A 15207-nucleotide genomic window follows, 5' to 3' on the forward strand; every position below is an offset into this window, starting at 1 on the left:
GGTAAGAAAATTAATTGAAAAGCGGAAGGCTTCACGTATAGAAAATGCTGTACTTTTTCATGTACCATTTACGAAATCGTTAAGCAAAAGGAGCGATCGATCGATTCGCATTTATTAAATGATATATAAAAGAAGTGCGTTTTACCGTACGTTCCATCATAACTCTGATGACGAAATTCCCTTACCAATACCGGTTTTCCCGGTGTGTAGCCACCCTGATTCTCAATCATCGCGCAAAAGGCGCGTCTGATTCCCGTGATTACTACGCGCAAATCGGCACGATCGATTAACCTGTCAAAAAACCTTCAATATCTAGGACTTGTCGCAAAATTCTGCAGAAACCCAAGCCGCATCTGTGTCTCCTTGAATCCGACACATTGCGATGCGAATTGTTGTTCTGAGAAGCGAATCAAGTCCGGGAGGGAGGTTGGAGGACATGCATTATTGTGTGGCGTGACGGTCGGCGGTCCTCTTCGACGCGACGTCTTCGAGCTCAGCATCTCTCCCCATCTAGCGTACCACGGAACGCGATAGATGGTCCAGAGATGTGTTTTGCCCATTCAGACGATCACAGAGATCAATTTAATGAAATAATTATCGATAATGACTAAATAATTAAATAGACAAGAAATGGGAAATTGAACCTCGTTCAAATTTGAAAGCTCGCTAATAATTTAGAGACTCTTGTATTCAAGTCTTTTGAGTATTTCTTGAGGAAAATCACTGTGATCATTTGACGCTGTGGATTACAAAAATTTGTAACATCGCGACACATCGCGACCTTCCTACCCTCGCCTAATTCCCAACGGAACCACCCAACGGAAATGTTGAAGAGATTCACACACACACATCTACATTAAACCCGGCGGATCCCAAAACGACCTCCTACCTACCCGATTACCTATATTCGCTCTAAACGATTCTCCATACTTTCCAACACACATCATTCTTCCTCATTCGCGCCGTGGTCACTGTGACTTACTTTTTCATTGGTTACCTGTGGGATGCAAAATGTTTCTGTACTCTAGTCAGCGAAAATACTATTTTAGTGATTGCTGGCTGACTATCGGTACATAAACCTTTTGGAAGATGAATTAAAAACATCCTGAATGCTAATCAGCATTTTTCTAAGCGAGCTAAGCCTGTAGTTATTCGATAGTTGCTGGGTATTAAAAAATTGAAAACGATTCAAGATATATCATGCAATTTGATTACGTTTATACATTCTGCCAGACTTTGAAATGCTATCGATTAAACAATCGTTGGAATATGTTTAAACCTCAGATTTATTCATCACTTAAACAACATCATTCGAAAATTCAAACGTTGGTAGATTAATATATCTGTAGCTAAACACAATTTGTTCTCGCGAATGTCGAGTAAGTGATGGTAACCTGTCGCGATGCTCATTCCACTTTCAGCAACGTGCAAAATTTCTAACTGAGTACCTATGGTAAAATAGGTCAGTTGCTACGAAAAAAAAAAGATTCAATTTAAAGTCAAGCAACGTTGCGATCATGAATGAGCCTATCCATGCAGCTAGGAAATCGAAGATTTGTGTAACAATTGTTACCGCCACGCCACATGATAAAGGAGTCCCAGGGAAATACCCGTAACCTAAGACGTGCAAACTCACCAACGTTGCTGAGTAATGGAGAAGTTACTCGGATGTCTCTGCTTAACTCTGAAAAAGCGAAAAAGGAAACTCGAATTAATTTAGCAAACTGGATTTTTAGTTCTCAAGTAAATTATTACTGTTGTCTAGTTCCATATTTATTCACCGCATGTCATGCAATGACAAAAATTTCCAATGCACCACATTGAATTATCAAACAATAATTAACATAAGTTTTCTTACCTTCTCCAGGTTGCTCCACACTTTACATGTAGTAGTTCTCGTAGCATCTCAGGTTGTATGGTGATGACACACTTTTCACACTACAATAAGGATATAATAAAATATTACTTGCACAATGTATTTGGATCACATTTCATGTCGCTACAGATTGTCTGTCTCAAAATAAGTTACTTGCATGATATTTCAGTGGTTCCTGAGTTAATTATAAACGAACTGCAAAAATTAATTAATACTAGAGGGCTCATAAAATAAGCACAGATTTTGAATAAATGCATAAAATTAGTGAGCAGTTAAAATCATTTACGATCAAAAGGGATATGGTAATTAAGAGTCATATTAAATATGTACCTTTCAGTTTTATTCACTGCATAGCTTGTGATTTAATTTCTAGTTCGTTGTCAAAGATCGATTGATTGGGTTAGGTCATTCGGATCATCGCTAAATGTGGTTGACAGTGTTGTAATATAGTTTGCCCCTGTTGACAGGTAAGAAATAACAACATTTAATTAGTATTTGTTTTGAAAAATTGATATACAAAACGTTGAAAAATTACTCTTATTTTTGTAAATATAATGTAGAACTGAATACCAGTTAATTTCAACTCACTGAAGTTTCTCAAATTGAGAATAGCCTAAAAGTATAATCAAGAACGATCTCAAACATGTACCTGTTTTCTAGTCTTCCACAAAATTGCAACCTGTTCACTTTCTGGTTTTGTTTTCCATCATTGTGTTACCGGGGTCACTTAATGCGGATACTCGCTAACCTCATTCATTCTTACAGTAGCTCCATTCTGTAATCAGCTAAAGGACGAACGAACAAAAATTTTTTAATATTTGATCTTAATCACCATCCATATACTCAATAATGTTTAAATGCATCCAAATTTTGGTTTGTAGCTAATGTGTTATGCTAAGTTTTGGAATATCTTGCCAATTACATAAACAGGGAAAAAATGAATGGGATTGTTTGATACCTGTTGTTTATATGTAATAAGTTCATCAGTTCCGTTAACGAGTGGTGTCTTCCACGATTTATCGACACGGCCTTTCAATCTAGGTAATTACTAATGCCGATTAACGTTGTTTCAGTTTCTTTCTGCAATCAGGTAAGATAAAAAACATTTTGTGAGTAATTTATGGATCTGTAATAACGATTTGAATAGCATTAAAAATTCACCATATTTATCCAAAATATGATAGGTACAGTAACGTTCATAAGTTAGGGATCTCTTTCCAAATTTTAAATGAGGACAAAAATATCTCAGCCAAAAAAGTCATAAAAGTGAGTTTTTTTTTTTTTTTGGGTGAGATGTCAAACTTATTGTCCGGATCTAAAATTCGAAAAGTGATCCCGCATTTATGAACGATACTGTGTGAGGAATGAATAACAGTTGACGATTTAGATTCTCTCGCGATTTCGAAACGATTAGTAACGTCGAGATGCCTTAACTTTTGTTAGATGGTAATAAACGATTACGAAATGGAGGATCCCCATCGATCGATCTCCAGGAAAAAATTCGGAAACAGATGGAATCGCTTATAGTGTTTTGTTACATAAGAAACAACGCCAAATCAACCACGAAATAACACTTCATTTTACAAACGTGTATCGACGTCTGAAACGCTATCTATGAATCGAGATCCGAGACGCAATTCGAAGGTCACCTTCCGCAAGGCCCGTTTTTCCAGAATGTTAGAAAGAAAACAAGCGAAGATTATCGACGCATTTTCTTGTAACAAAACGCTTGTGACTGGTCAAAAGTCTGCCCGAGAGCAATTTCAATCTGTTAATAACCTGTTGTTCAGCCAACTTTGGAAAGCTAAAATCTAAAAATCCGCAAAGTAATGATTACACTAGATATTCAAAGCCCAGTCACAGCTTTTTTTCTCGTAGATGGCTGCCTAAACGGATTGAGTGAAACTTGCTAACAATGCAACTATGCACTTACCGAAAGTTAGCCGCACAAAAAGAAAACAAACGACACCCGACGCAGAGGGTCGAAAATCGAAATCGCTAAAAGCTGAAGTTGCATCATAGAATGAAAATATGATACACGAACCTCACCTTTGATGTCCCCGGTTGTTGATATTTCCGAACTCGGTTCTTTTATCGACCATACGCTGCATGTCGTTCGTATATTATTCACAGTGAGTTTCGTGGGAATACACTAAGCGAATAACGTTGCACAGCCGTTTTTTTAACCATAAGGTATCAGTACTTAGCCATGTCCCGAATAGTCAAAGCCTGTGTATGGAGATCTAAATTCTTGACTAACAACTCGCGTGATTTCACTACGGCTGCTCGGCAGCGACTGATCCGCGCTACGCTCGGAAACAAGTCTCAACCGGTTGGAAACGCCACGGAAGCTGGGCAGAACGCGTTTAGAAGTTTGAGAAATTGCCGTTGCACGAGGCGTCAGGCGTTTAGTGAAATTTTTTGGCGACTTCCAACCGAATAAAATACGTTGACCAAAGATATATTAAATATACTTCATTTTCTGCGGGTTTAATTAGCGGAAAGAGTCCTGAAAAAACGATTCTGAGATGAAAAGTTGCTGACCTCTGAAAATTGTTAACACAGGAAGGCTGGTACGCCCTTGGAGTTTTTCAGTCGAAATGTGGCCGATTTCGGAAAATACTTAAATCAATTCTTTGATACACTATATCGACGTAATTTTGGGAAAGGAATCGATTGCGCGTAGTCCAAATACGCCATCAGCTACTTCATTTCACTTCTTCATATTCTCCATTTTTTCACACTTTCAATTTACAGTCCTAGATTTTTGAATTCTCAGAATAAAAATGTAATTGAGATCCACTGACCTAACTACGTGGTTTCGACGGGCGGCATTTTACCGTATCCTCGGTACCTATTTTCATGAGTTTCTTCATACCGCGACAATTTACCGTCCTGTTAATTTGACGCCCGTGAAAATCCAGCTATAGATTCCGACGCGAGACTGGCATCAAAACAGCAACGATTAAAAAGTTAACGTTGCAATGCACAAGGCTTAGACGTTGTTAAAAATATAAACGTATGAATAAAATGGTTCCTGAGAATTTATTCATGAATCTGGTTTTTCCTCTCCTCGCCTCCTTCTAGCGATAAAAAGAAAATATTTCTAATCTTCGACGGACATCTGACTTCCCGTTTCCGACACTGTCCAAAGCTTGGACATTTTGTCGCCATCATAGCGACGAGGTTGTGATCGGGTGGATCGCGACATAAATCGTCGTTTACGGCGACAGGGAGGCACATCTCTCCCTCAAAAGTGTACTCTTGTGTGGAATCTTTAACACCTTAGTTTCGCATACAAAAATCTGGTATCGCCTTTCTGGAGGTTTTATACTTTGGAACTGTCGAAGATGGCTTATTGAAAAGATGAAGGGCCTGCACCAAAGCTACGTTTCTCCACAAGGAGGAGACCATATCTCTGCCAACTACAATACACTTGGTCGTAACTACGGTCGATTCAACGATGGAAAAGAAATCACGATTACCGCAGTCGTCCTCCAAGGGGACGACTGGTGATGCTAAAAAGAACCAAGGTGCGTGTCATCGTTAGCTCCGACTTACATGTTACGTACATATATGCACACCTGCTTACTTTCCGCGAATAATTGCACACGTCACGTGACAACACGAGTCTTTAATGTTAAGTCATCGGAATATAAGTGTACGTGATTTTTGAATCGATAGATTAAAACTCAGCACTTTACCAACAATTTGAAGAATTGTACGTATGTCTGCATGATATTCGCAAGTTTATCTACATTCCGTGACTTACAACTTTTTTTCCAGATATCGTAAACACCAAACTATTTCCGAGAAGCTCACGAAAGCGCGAACCAATAGGAACCACAAATTTGCCGAAAAATGAACAATCTCGAAAATCCTATGTACCAAAAGGAAAAAGTCATGATAAGAGACCAAAACCTAAAGGACAGTATCATGGCAGTCCAAAGGAGGATACCAAGGTTCGTCACATAGGAAGTTGATCCTTCTAAAATTCCTCAAAAAGTGGCAAAATAATATGAAAGCTTTATCTGCCCTGAAGCACTATTATTCATTGACGAAGACGATTTTTTCTTGACCTTAGTGACTTGTTAACTAATATTATTCTTGGATATGAAGGTCAGACAACAACAACAAGAATCAAACTCAAACTCAAACCTCTTGATTCAAACTTACAACGGCCGTCGTGTGTTTTATTTCATTAAATTAACAATAAGGATGAAGGCTTGGTAGCTACGTATCGCGATCGCAGCGTGTTTTGGTTTTTGTTTTTTTTGTCTTATTCTATTAACCAACACGCATTCACCACTTAATAGTGGTCCCTTTCGTCTGGAATTGAAAGTGTCAAACTACACCAGGTAATTTCTCTCACTTATAGTGCATAAACATCCTGGCTTATTATCTAAACTATTCATGTTATTGTTATAATTGAGTTGTACATTATTTTATTATTTCTGTTCATGACAGATGGTTTAAATAGATTTGTTCTGAGGAGGGCCCCCATCAGGGCTGAAACGTAAACACAATAAAAAAGTGTTTTGTCGTCTGACCTTCATATCCAAGAATAATATTAGTCAACATTATTCATCGACACTGTTGAGTTTACTCAGATAACGCTTATCTATTAGGTTGTTAATTTCGTGCAGTGCTCAATGAATTTCTCACGCAGAGAAATATTATCAGTTCACGTTTATCATTTTATGTTCATTTGAGATAATTATTAGCAGTGTCATAATGAATTTGATTTGCCAGGTAGAGGAAAAAGATGTTGCCGAGTATGGCTCGGTCATGGTCCAAGGAAGTAGGAAGCAGAATTTGAATCATCTGTTGAATTTTCACTACGAGCCGCGGGATATACGCGGCGTGTCAAACACACGGAATCTGGGCAGATTCATCAACAAGTATAATCAAAATAGCAATCGTTGGCTTCCACCCGTGCAACGGCGTAAATACAACACGGAACAGTTTTTACAAGCCAAGTACGCATAAATAACAAAGATTTTTGTTTTCCAACGTGGCCACAAATTTTTGGGAAAAAATATTGTATAACATTTTTAGGTTTTCAAAATATGTAGCCACCCTGTTTTTTCATTCATACATATTTTCACATATTTGTCGAATATTGGAGAGAAAATACAACAGCATAGGCCGACAACGGACCTGTCACCATTTTTTTTTTTTTTTTTTCACGGACAGCCTCATAGTCAACATATTTCTCTTTTTAGTGTGTAAAAATGCTTTACCTTAAATCAGACCACATTAAGCTCTACTCCCTTGGTCTTGCAATTATTTTCACCCCTTTATATTGCTCTTTCCAGCTGCCAGTTTGTTGTGAAAAGTGACGGTGATTATACAGCTTATCTCGCTGATCCTGATACCCTGGTTCAATGGAATTTGATTGAACAAATTGTAAGTTTTTATTTACTTTTCAGTACTATCTATTCACATTACAAACAACCGTTAACTTTTTAGACACTGGCAATGGGCGAGTCACACTATTTCGTGAATTACCCAGTGTAATCATGGTATTTTAGTAGTTTTCCGAAATGTATCTGGTCCTGTAAAATATTTGGTTCTGACAGTTAACTTGTGTACCTCTTTATGTGTTCACAGAGAGTCCACAGCTCGGAGATCTTATCTTGTCCAATTTGTTTATGTATGCCTGTTGCTGGCAAGATGACTCGCTGTGGTCATGTATACTGTTTGGCATGTATTCTCCACTATTTAGCAATATCGGATAAGCCTTTGTGTCCCATTTGCGGAAAATACATTGACAAATCTGACTTAAAAAGGTGCATAATCTTGTAGTTGGATTATTGAATTTTATCTCTTACCGAATGAAACAATTTTATCAGAAAGAATACATTCTTCACTGAATCATCCTTAATTCCAGCTTTGTACAAATTACACAAAAAGTATGGAATGTTGACGATACTGTAACTTTGCGTTTGATGCGTCGTGAAAGAGGATCATTGCTTGCAATTCCTGTAGGAGATTCTTTTCAAGCGGCTTCCCCAACCACATTTTTCACATTGCTCCAAGATGACCCTAATATTATTTACTCAAAGTTGTTGCTTGCCGACTTCAATAAGGTAACATTATCTAATCTCTCATAATTGTGCCACAGTTTTTATATATTCTGCTCGTTCCTTAAAAACATGTAATCGCCTTTTTATTCTCATAGATTATAGACATCATAGAGTGTGAACGTGTTCAGCTCCAGCTTGAACTAGCAGAAGATGCTGAGTCTTCAGAAAATTACTACATTGAACAAGCTCTCAGGGAATTGGCTACAAGAGAACAGGAGCTTTTTGCGAAGGTCTGTCACGACCAACCTACGTGAAGAAATAGTATAAAAATACTATGAGAAATAGTTCACTATAATTCCGATTGTAAATAACTAAAATTCGATTTTTACTCATCTGTACTGTTCCTGGACAGGCAACATACTGTAGTTTGGATCGCGAAGCTGCAGAGAATAAGATAAAAGAGGATGTCAAGGAAAGTCAATCAAAAAGTAAGGTAGAAGTTGAAGAAAAAGAATCTGAATCGAGTAAAGATTCGGCTTGTGAGTCCGGAGAAATTCTCGTACCATGTGCTCACAATTCCATCTCCAAACGTCAAACTTTGACTGCTTTGCCGAAGTTTTTTTACTTCTACCAAGGTGAGTACGTGAACTTGATTAACTGAATTTACCGACTATTGTGGATGTTTCGTTCCAGCGGATGATGGGCAGCACATTTACCTGCATGCGATGAATGTTAAAATGCTGGAGCTGCAATACGGTAGTTTGGAAAATAGCCCTTCCACTGTAACAGGAAAGTTGTTGGAAAAAGAAACTTGTAGTATGACTGAAGAGCTGAGACGCAGATTACGTTACCTTTACCACCTGCCCCTAACTTGCCAATTTGGGATTGCTGAGATTCAACTAAAGCCTCCCATAATATCGAGAGCAAATCTTTCGGTTTTCAATGGTAAAAGCTCAAAATTAATTTGTCATCGAATTAAATAACGTGCCCAATAATTATGTTTGTTATAAACGCGGAAAATCGAAACAGGCAGACAATTTATTAAAACTCAGCACCCATACCTGATACATTATTCTTCCATGGTATTACAGCGCAACTTGTGACACGTAAGAATCGACGACTGCGTCGTGAACGTGATGAACAGTACAGGGAGAAAAGGATCATGGAAGAAGAAAACAAGCGCATTGGAAAGTACCCGACTCCGAATGTGCATATTGAGTCTCACCGTCATTTTCCTCGATGGCAATCAGATTCACCATCTGTAGAGTAATAACGAGCTTTAATAATACCGATGATGTATTCAAGTGCTTATGTAGCTAATAAAATGTATATAATTGTTGATGCTCCGATAATCAAATAGCTCATATCATATTTATCAGGTTGAATATTCCATCTTCACCGGAATCCGTAGTGTCCAGCGTAGCAAGCAGTCCAACAATGCAATCTTTGAACATGGATTTGGCAACTGCAGATTCCCGTGACAGTGGACCATCTTTTGCAGAGATGTTACGTACTACTGGATCACAAGGTTCATCGAAAATCAATGTGCCTGCATCGTCAGCCTGTAATTGGCCTCAGCAAAGAGGTGCTGCACTCACATCAATTTCAGACAGTGAAGAGGTTGAAGGGTATGCTCCAGCTCCATCCTACAGTCAAAGCTTTAGCGATGCTTTGGCAACAGCTTTAGAACACACAGAGCTACAGCCTACAGGTGCGTCGCACGTTGAAATATATCTGGAAGATAAAAATATCGATTGCAATATAGTGTATTTTTTGAAGCTCTAGTTCTTCCTTGTTTAGAGTAATCTGATGTATTTCAATTTATTTCAGGAAGCAGCGAAAGTCATGACAGTGCTTCTGGAAAGAAACAGAAAAAGAAAAAGAAAGGAAAAGCAACAGTCCTCTTCGCTACAAACATGGCTCGTGCATCATAGATGCAACTGTGCAATTTAATTGCCTATTCTTCTTGACGGTCTTTCCCTGGCATTGTTTTGCCATTATGGCGGATTATCGATCTTGGTTCAAATACATGTATATTATTTTCAAAAATCATGGCATCAATATACCTAATTTTTATTTAAGTAACATGTAAAAATGGACGAATATTTGATGTAACTATTGTGTCCACATAAATATGATTAATTTTGGTTTGGATACATGAAAATACTCTTTTCATTACCCACGAGAACGAATAATCATCAACAAATGATATTGGTACGAAATTTATTCCATCGCTTTATTGGAATCATTTCGGCATCATGACACTCTTAAACTTCAAGGATATGTGATTGCTACTAAGTGGCAAAATATAAAAAAACAATTCCTCAGATTAGAAAGGTAAGTCAATTGAAATTAAGGAGCCACTCGTGCGAAGTGTTATTATTTGTTGAAAATTGTAGTATTAGAAAATCCTTTCATAAATTGTTGGATTATGGTAGTATAGGCTTTTAAAATAGATTTCAGCCTCCTGTGATGAAAGTGTATGCGCAAAGAATTTTTGGTAGCGGTGGGCAGAATCTCTTTCGAAAGATTCCTTCGAAACTATACATTTTCATTGGAGGTTGAATCTTTTTTCAAAACCTATACTACCATAATCTAAAAATAGGTAAGCGGATTTTCTTATACTTTTTTTTTAGTCAGTTTAGAAGAAAATTTCAAGTCATAAATTTTGGCCGATGAAGCAAAAGTAATGGAAAATTTGACAGAGGTCACATCATGTAATGAATGTTGAATTGATCGAACTAATATCTGTTGACTTTAACTGTATCGCCAATCTAATTGCTTAAATTTTTGTTTCGACACTTTTTCTGATAAACGATTAGTGTGAATGTGGCCTTGAATAACGTACGTATTTTTTTTTCTTCAAATTGCTATAAATAATTACATAATTGAGAAGAAAAAAAAAAAGGATTGTTTGATTTGTTGTGATGCAAGGATGTTGATTCAACAAAGCATGATTGTGTTTGCATGTTCATTTATTTATTTATTTAGTTACTTATGATTGGGTATTCATGAGACTGACTGATTCAAGGCAGTGTCAAAATGAAAACTGTTTTCAGTAGAGATGGCTACCAGGTGACGAGGTTTAATCGACCTCTTCGATCGTAGGTCCCGATGCGCCACCGGCGCCTGGTGCAGCTCCTGCACCTCCAGGGGCAGCGCCACCAGCTCCTGGGAAACCACCTGGCATTCCTCCCGGAACTCCTCCAGCTCCCTGGTAAAGCTTGGTAACAATTGGGTTACAGATGCCTTCCAGTTCCTTCTGCTTATGCTCATACTCTTCTTTGTCAGCTAGTTGGTTGGCGTCAAGCCACTTAATGATGTCGTTGCATTTGTCAAGGACTACCTGTTTGTCACTCGCGCTGATCTTGTCCTTGAGCTTTTCATCTTCTACTGTACTCTTCATGTTAAAGCAGTACGACTCCAAGCCGTTCTTAGCAGAGATAGTTTCCTTCTGCTTCTCATCCTCACTACGATACTTTTCTGCCTCGTTGACCATTCTTTCAATGTCTTCTTTGCTCAAGCGTCCTTTGTCATTAGTAATAGTGATCTTATTTTCTTTACCAGTCGATTTGTCAACAGCAGATACATTCAGGATACCATTAGCGTCGATGTCAAAAGTTACTTCAATTTGAGGAACGCCTCGGGGTGCCGGTGGAATCCCGCTGAGCTCAAACTTTCCAAGTAGATTATTGTCCTTAGTCATTGCTCGCTCACCTTCGTAGACTTGGATGAGTACACCAGGCTGATTATCGGCATAGGTAGTGAACGTTTGTGTCTGCTTAGTTGGAATGGTTGTGTTACGCTTGATAAGTGCAGTCATGACACCGCCGGCAGTTTCGATACCAAGAGAAAGGGGAGTAACATCTAAGAGAAGAAGGTCCTGCACTTCCTCTGACTTATCTCCATGGAGAATGGCAGCTTGGACAGCCGCTCCGTAAGCTACAGCTTCATCAGGGTTGATAGATTTATTCAGTTCCTTGCCATTGAAGAAGTCCTGCAAGAGCTTCTGAATCTTAGGGATACGAGTGGAGCCACCAACCAGAACAATGTCGTGAATCTGAGACTTGTCCATTTTAGCATCACGAAGGGACTTCTCCACAGGTTCAAGAGTACCACGGAAGAGGTCTGCACACAATTCTTCAAATCGAGCTCTTGTGATGGAAGTGTAGAAGTCAATTCCCTCAAATAGAGAATCAATCTCAATGCTGGCTTGGGTGGATGAGGATAGCGTGCGCTTCGCTCTTTCACACGCTGTGCGAAGTCGACGTAGAGCACGTTTGTTCTGGGTCAGATCTTTCTTGTATTTTCGCTTGAACTCTTGGACAAAGTGGTTCACCATGCGATTGTCAAAATCTTCTCCACCAAGGTGAGTGTCACCAGCAGTCGACTTGACCTCGAAGATTCCATCCTCGATGGTAAGGATGGATACATCAAAAGTACCGCCGCCAAGGTCGAAAATGAGAACATTACGTTCTCCAACAGCTTTCTTGTCAAGTCCATAAGCAATGGCAGCTGCTGTGGGCTCATTGATAATTCGCAGTACGTTCAGACCTGAGATGGTACCAGAGTCTTTGGTTGCCTGACGCTGCGAGTCGTTGAAATAGGCGGGAACAGTGATCACGGCATTGGTGACGGTTTTACCAAGGTATGCCTCGGCAGTTTCCTTCATCTTAACCAGGACCATTGAGCTCACTTCTTCTGGGAAGAAAGTCTTCGTCTCTCCTTTGTATTGAACTTCGATTTTGGGTTTTCCACCATCACTAACAACGGTAAATGGCCAGTGTTTCATGTCTGCCTGAACTGTGAGGTCCTCAAAGCGGCGACCGATCAGTCTTTTGGCATCTATGGGAAAATGTCATATTTGAAAATTTTATACTCACAAACATTACCTGACGGACGTTGAAGAGTTGAACAAAATTACAGTTCATTCGTGAGTAAAATTTAATCATTATAGGGTCCGTAGATTGCTATTATAGAATAAAATTAAAATAAAAGACGAAAAAAGCGTAGCAGAACCAAATAGAAAGTTTCAGGTATTTTCTCAATTTGTCAATGTCTCATACCCTCACACAATGAAATGTTGTGGCATGCAAGGTGATTTGAAGTAACAAAGTCCAGTACTTACCAAAAATTGTGTTGTTGGGATTCATGGCGACTTGGTTTTTCGCGGCATCTCCGATGAGACGCTCGGTGTCCGTAAAGGCAACATAGCTGGGTGTAGTTCGATTTCCTTGGTCATTGGCGATGATTTCCACCTTTCCATGTTGGAAAACTCCTACACAGGAGTAGGTGGTGCCAAGATCGATACCAACTGCAGGTGCGTTAGCCATTTTATGGTTCTAAAAAAATTATCGAAAATCGTTAGCTTCCATTTTGCGAAAAATGAACAGCCAAGACTAGGCAGGTTGCCTGGGATATCGATGCGACAAGGGATTGACGTGATATTTTACGATTACAACGACGATATTTCAAGACCTTTTTTATATATCCTACCTTTGTTTCGTTTGTGTAGTTACGTGGTTAGAGCTCGAAGAAGTTTTCCGTGCAACGATTCGCAACGTGAGTGACGAGTCAGAAACCTCGCCCGTTATATTATACGGCGGAAGGACGCTTCTGGAAACTTCTCCCACTGCGTCAGTGTTGTGAACCAATGAGAGCCTAGATTAGGTTTACCATGGGATTCTATTGGAGAGAAAACTGGTAATACGTGAATAAGCTTATTAACATCACTTGAATTAAATTGATACGAAGATGAAATTAAATATCCGTAATAATAAGTTTGATATATTTAAAGCACAGACATATATCACTAGTTTGTCAATTCGTGTTTGTTTTCTGATGACATGGACTTAATTTTGACCGGAAAATAAAGCTGCGAATCATGGAGAAGAATCTAGAGTTTATTCATTATTTAGCACACTTCCGTAAAACCGCAATACGTGATTAATGGCGTCATTGGCATCATAAGATTAGATGTAATCCCCGGATGGACCTTGAATTTAATGCCACTTGCCAGTTTACGCAATTTACCCAAATCCTAACCTTACCCTAAAGCATACCGTTACTTTTATCCCGAGTCCATGTATCAAACCTAAGTTGTTTATTTGAATATTTGCTTGCACGAAATATCTTTCCAGTGCTCAAATAAGGACGCTGAACCATCGCTGAACCTGACGTTGAAGGTCGATCGAGGCTTCTTGAATCTTCGCCTTCTGTTCGACCACCTGAGTGTCTGACGCATATACCTATGTGTACAAGGATAATTGTGGATAATCACATGAACTGTGTATCATATATACAGGCCTCTGAAGAATACCCTTTCTCTACTGTTTCTAGTCATATGATTTCGCCAAAAATGGCACATGCTTTACGTGTATGTGCAAAGCCAAATTGCGATGTTACGGAAAAGGAAGCAATTCGAAGCATTACGCATCATGGAATCGCTGTGACGTCACAAGTAGCAAGATCGCTAATGGCTATGTAATACATGAACCTCGCGCTTCGTACATTTACTATCTGATACAAGATGGCCGCGCGGTTTGGAATTTTCATTCCAGGACTCTTTATTCGTTGCTCCACACGAACAACCGCTAGCTGCTCGCTCAGTTCGTTGTGTTCAGCGACGAATAAATTAGATCCCCCCCATCCCCACCTGTGTGTTGGCATTCGTCGAGGTATGCATTTTTCTAGCTCGGCAAACTTGAAAAAGTTCAGGAATTTTTTAGGTAATTCACGAGTCATTTATATGATTCTATATCAAATTATATCGTATTTTTGTATCGTATACTTGTTTAAAAGTAGTAGCGCAACTTTCCTTCACACGTGTTTAAAATAGATGAATTTTATTTCGAGACACTCTGAATTGAGACCATGAAGTAAAAAGGGTGGTGATGCCACTGCTTATCTTTCTATATGCACGAATGTATATTTGTATGCATGTATGTATACATGTGTGTACGATCACGCAACAATATCGTACGCAATATACAATAATTTTGTGTAGAACAAACAATTGAAGACTACACTTATGGTGTACTACAGTCACCAATGCATGAGAAAATATTCGTATACATTTATGGACAAAAATTGATGTACATGCATGCACAAGTCAGTAAATGATTTAATAATTGAAATTAGAACTACTGATTTCATACGAATTTTCAAATATGCAAGTTTTCGCGCCATGTGGGTGACGTGACACGATAGATCAGAAAATAGCAAAGAAAATTCAATATTGGTAACAGTATACGGTTACGATAATGACAATTAAAATATTCTATACACCATCAATTGAATTTT

The 15207-nt window shown here is 38.7% G+C and overlaps 2 protein-coding genes and 1 long non-coding RNA gene across 5 annotated transcripts; 2 read left to right on the forward strand and 1 right to left on the reverse strand.

Moving 5' to 3' along the window:
• Nucleotides 1-5027: 5027 nt before the first annotated feature.
• On the forward strand, nucleotides 5028-10059 carry LOC124182078 (RING finger protein 10). 3 transcript variants are annotated; one of them, XM_046568878.1, is made up of 12 exons: nucleotides 5029-5409; nucleotides 5663-5838; nucleotides 6629-6855; nucleotides 7195-7285; nucleotides 7490-7668; nucleotides 7770-7968; nucleotides 8061-8195; nucleotides 8318-8540; nucleotides 8599-8850; nucleotides 8997-9171; nucleotides 9285-9616; nucleotides 9736-10059. In XM_046568878.1, the coding sequence occupies exons 1-12, from the start codon at nucleotides 5340-5342 to the stop codon at nucleotides 9837-9839; spliced, it is 2163 nt and encodes a 720-aa protein (XP_046424834.1). In that variant the 5' UTR covers nucleotides 5029-5339; the 3' UTR covers nucleotides 9840-10059. The 3 variants fall into 3 exon arrangements, with proteins under 3 accessions (XP_046424836.1, XP_046424834.1, XP_046424835.1); XM_046568880.1 differs by lacking the exon at nucleotides 9736-10059 and having other exon boundaries at nucleotides 5028-5409; nucleotides 8997-9201; nucleotides 9285-9429; XM_046568879.1 differs by lacking the exon at nucleotides 6629-6855.
• On the forward strand, nucleotides 5845-6402 carry LOC124182092. Its single transcript, XR_006870693.1, has 2 exons — nucleotides 5845-6234; nucleotides 6344-6402. It is a non-coding gene; the product is annotated as an uncharacterized LOC124182092 (long non-coding RNA).
• Nucleotides 10060-10862: 803 nt separating the features above from the next.
• Nucleotides 10863-13463, reverse strand: LOC124182079 (heat shock 70 kDa protein cognate 4). The gene is made up of 3 exons (XM_046568881.1): nucleotides 13402-13463; nucleotides 13034-13247; nucleotides 10863-12750 (listed from the first exon to the last, which is right to left on the reverse strand). The coding sequence occupies exons 2-3, from the start codon at nucleotides 13236-13238 to the stop codon at nucleotides 10991-10993; spliced, it is 1965 nt and encodes a 654-aa protein (XP_046424837.1). The 5' UTR covers nucleotides 13239-13247; nucleotides 13402-13463; the 3' UTR covers nucleotides 10863-10990.
• Between the last annotated feature and the right edge of the window lie 1744 nt (nucleotides 13464-15207).

The sequence above is a fragment of the Neodiprion fabricii genome, chromosome 5 (assembly GCF_021155785.1).
Source record: "Neodiprion fabricii isolate iyNeoFabr1 chromosome 5, iyNeoFabr1.1, whole genome shotgun sequence".
Classification (NCBI taxonomy): Eukaryota; Metazoa; Arthropoda; class Insecta; order Hymenoptera; family Diprionidae; genus Neodiprion; species Neodiprion fabricii.

What these genes read in the sequence shown, in the direction of transcription:
- LOC124182078 (XM_046568878.1), top strand. Translation starts at nt 5,340, where the DNA reads ATGGAAAAGAAATCACGATTACCGCAGTCGTCCTCCAAGGGGACGACT. An exon ending in GAACAGTTTTTACAAGCCAA is followed by an intron (nt 6,856 to 7,194) that starts GTACGCATAAAT and finishes TGCTCTTTCCAG; the next exon opens with CTGCCAGTTTGTTGTGAAAA. An exon ending in GTTTTTTTACTTCTACCAAG is followed by an intron (nt 8,541 to 8,598) that starts GTGAGTACGTGA and finishes GTTTCGTTCCAG; the next exon opens with CGGATGATGGGCAGCACATT.
- LOC124182079 (XM_046568881.1), bottom strand. Translation starts at nt 13,238, where the DNA reads ATGGCTAACGCACCTGCAGTTGGTATCGATCTTGGCACCACCTACTCC. An exon ending in TCCCAACAACACAATTTTTG is followed by an intron (nt 12,751 to 13,033) that starts GTAAGTACTGGA and finishes ATTTTCCCATAG; the next exon opens with ATGCCAAAAGACTGATCGGT.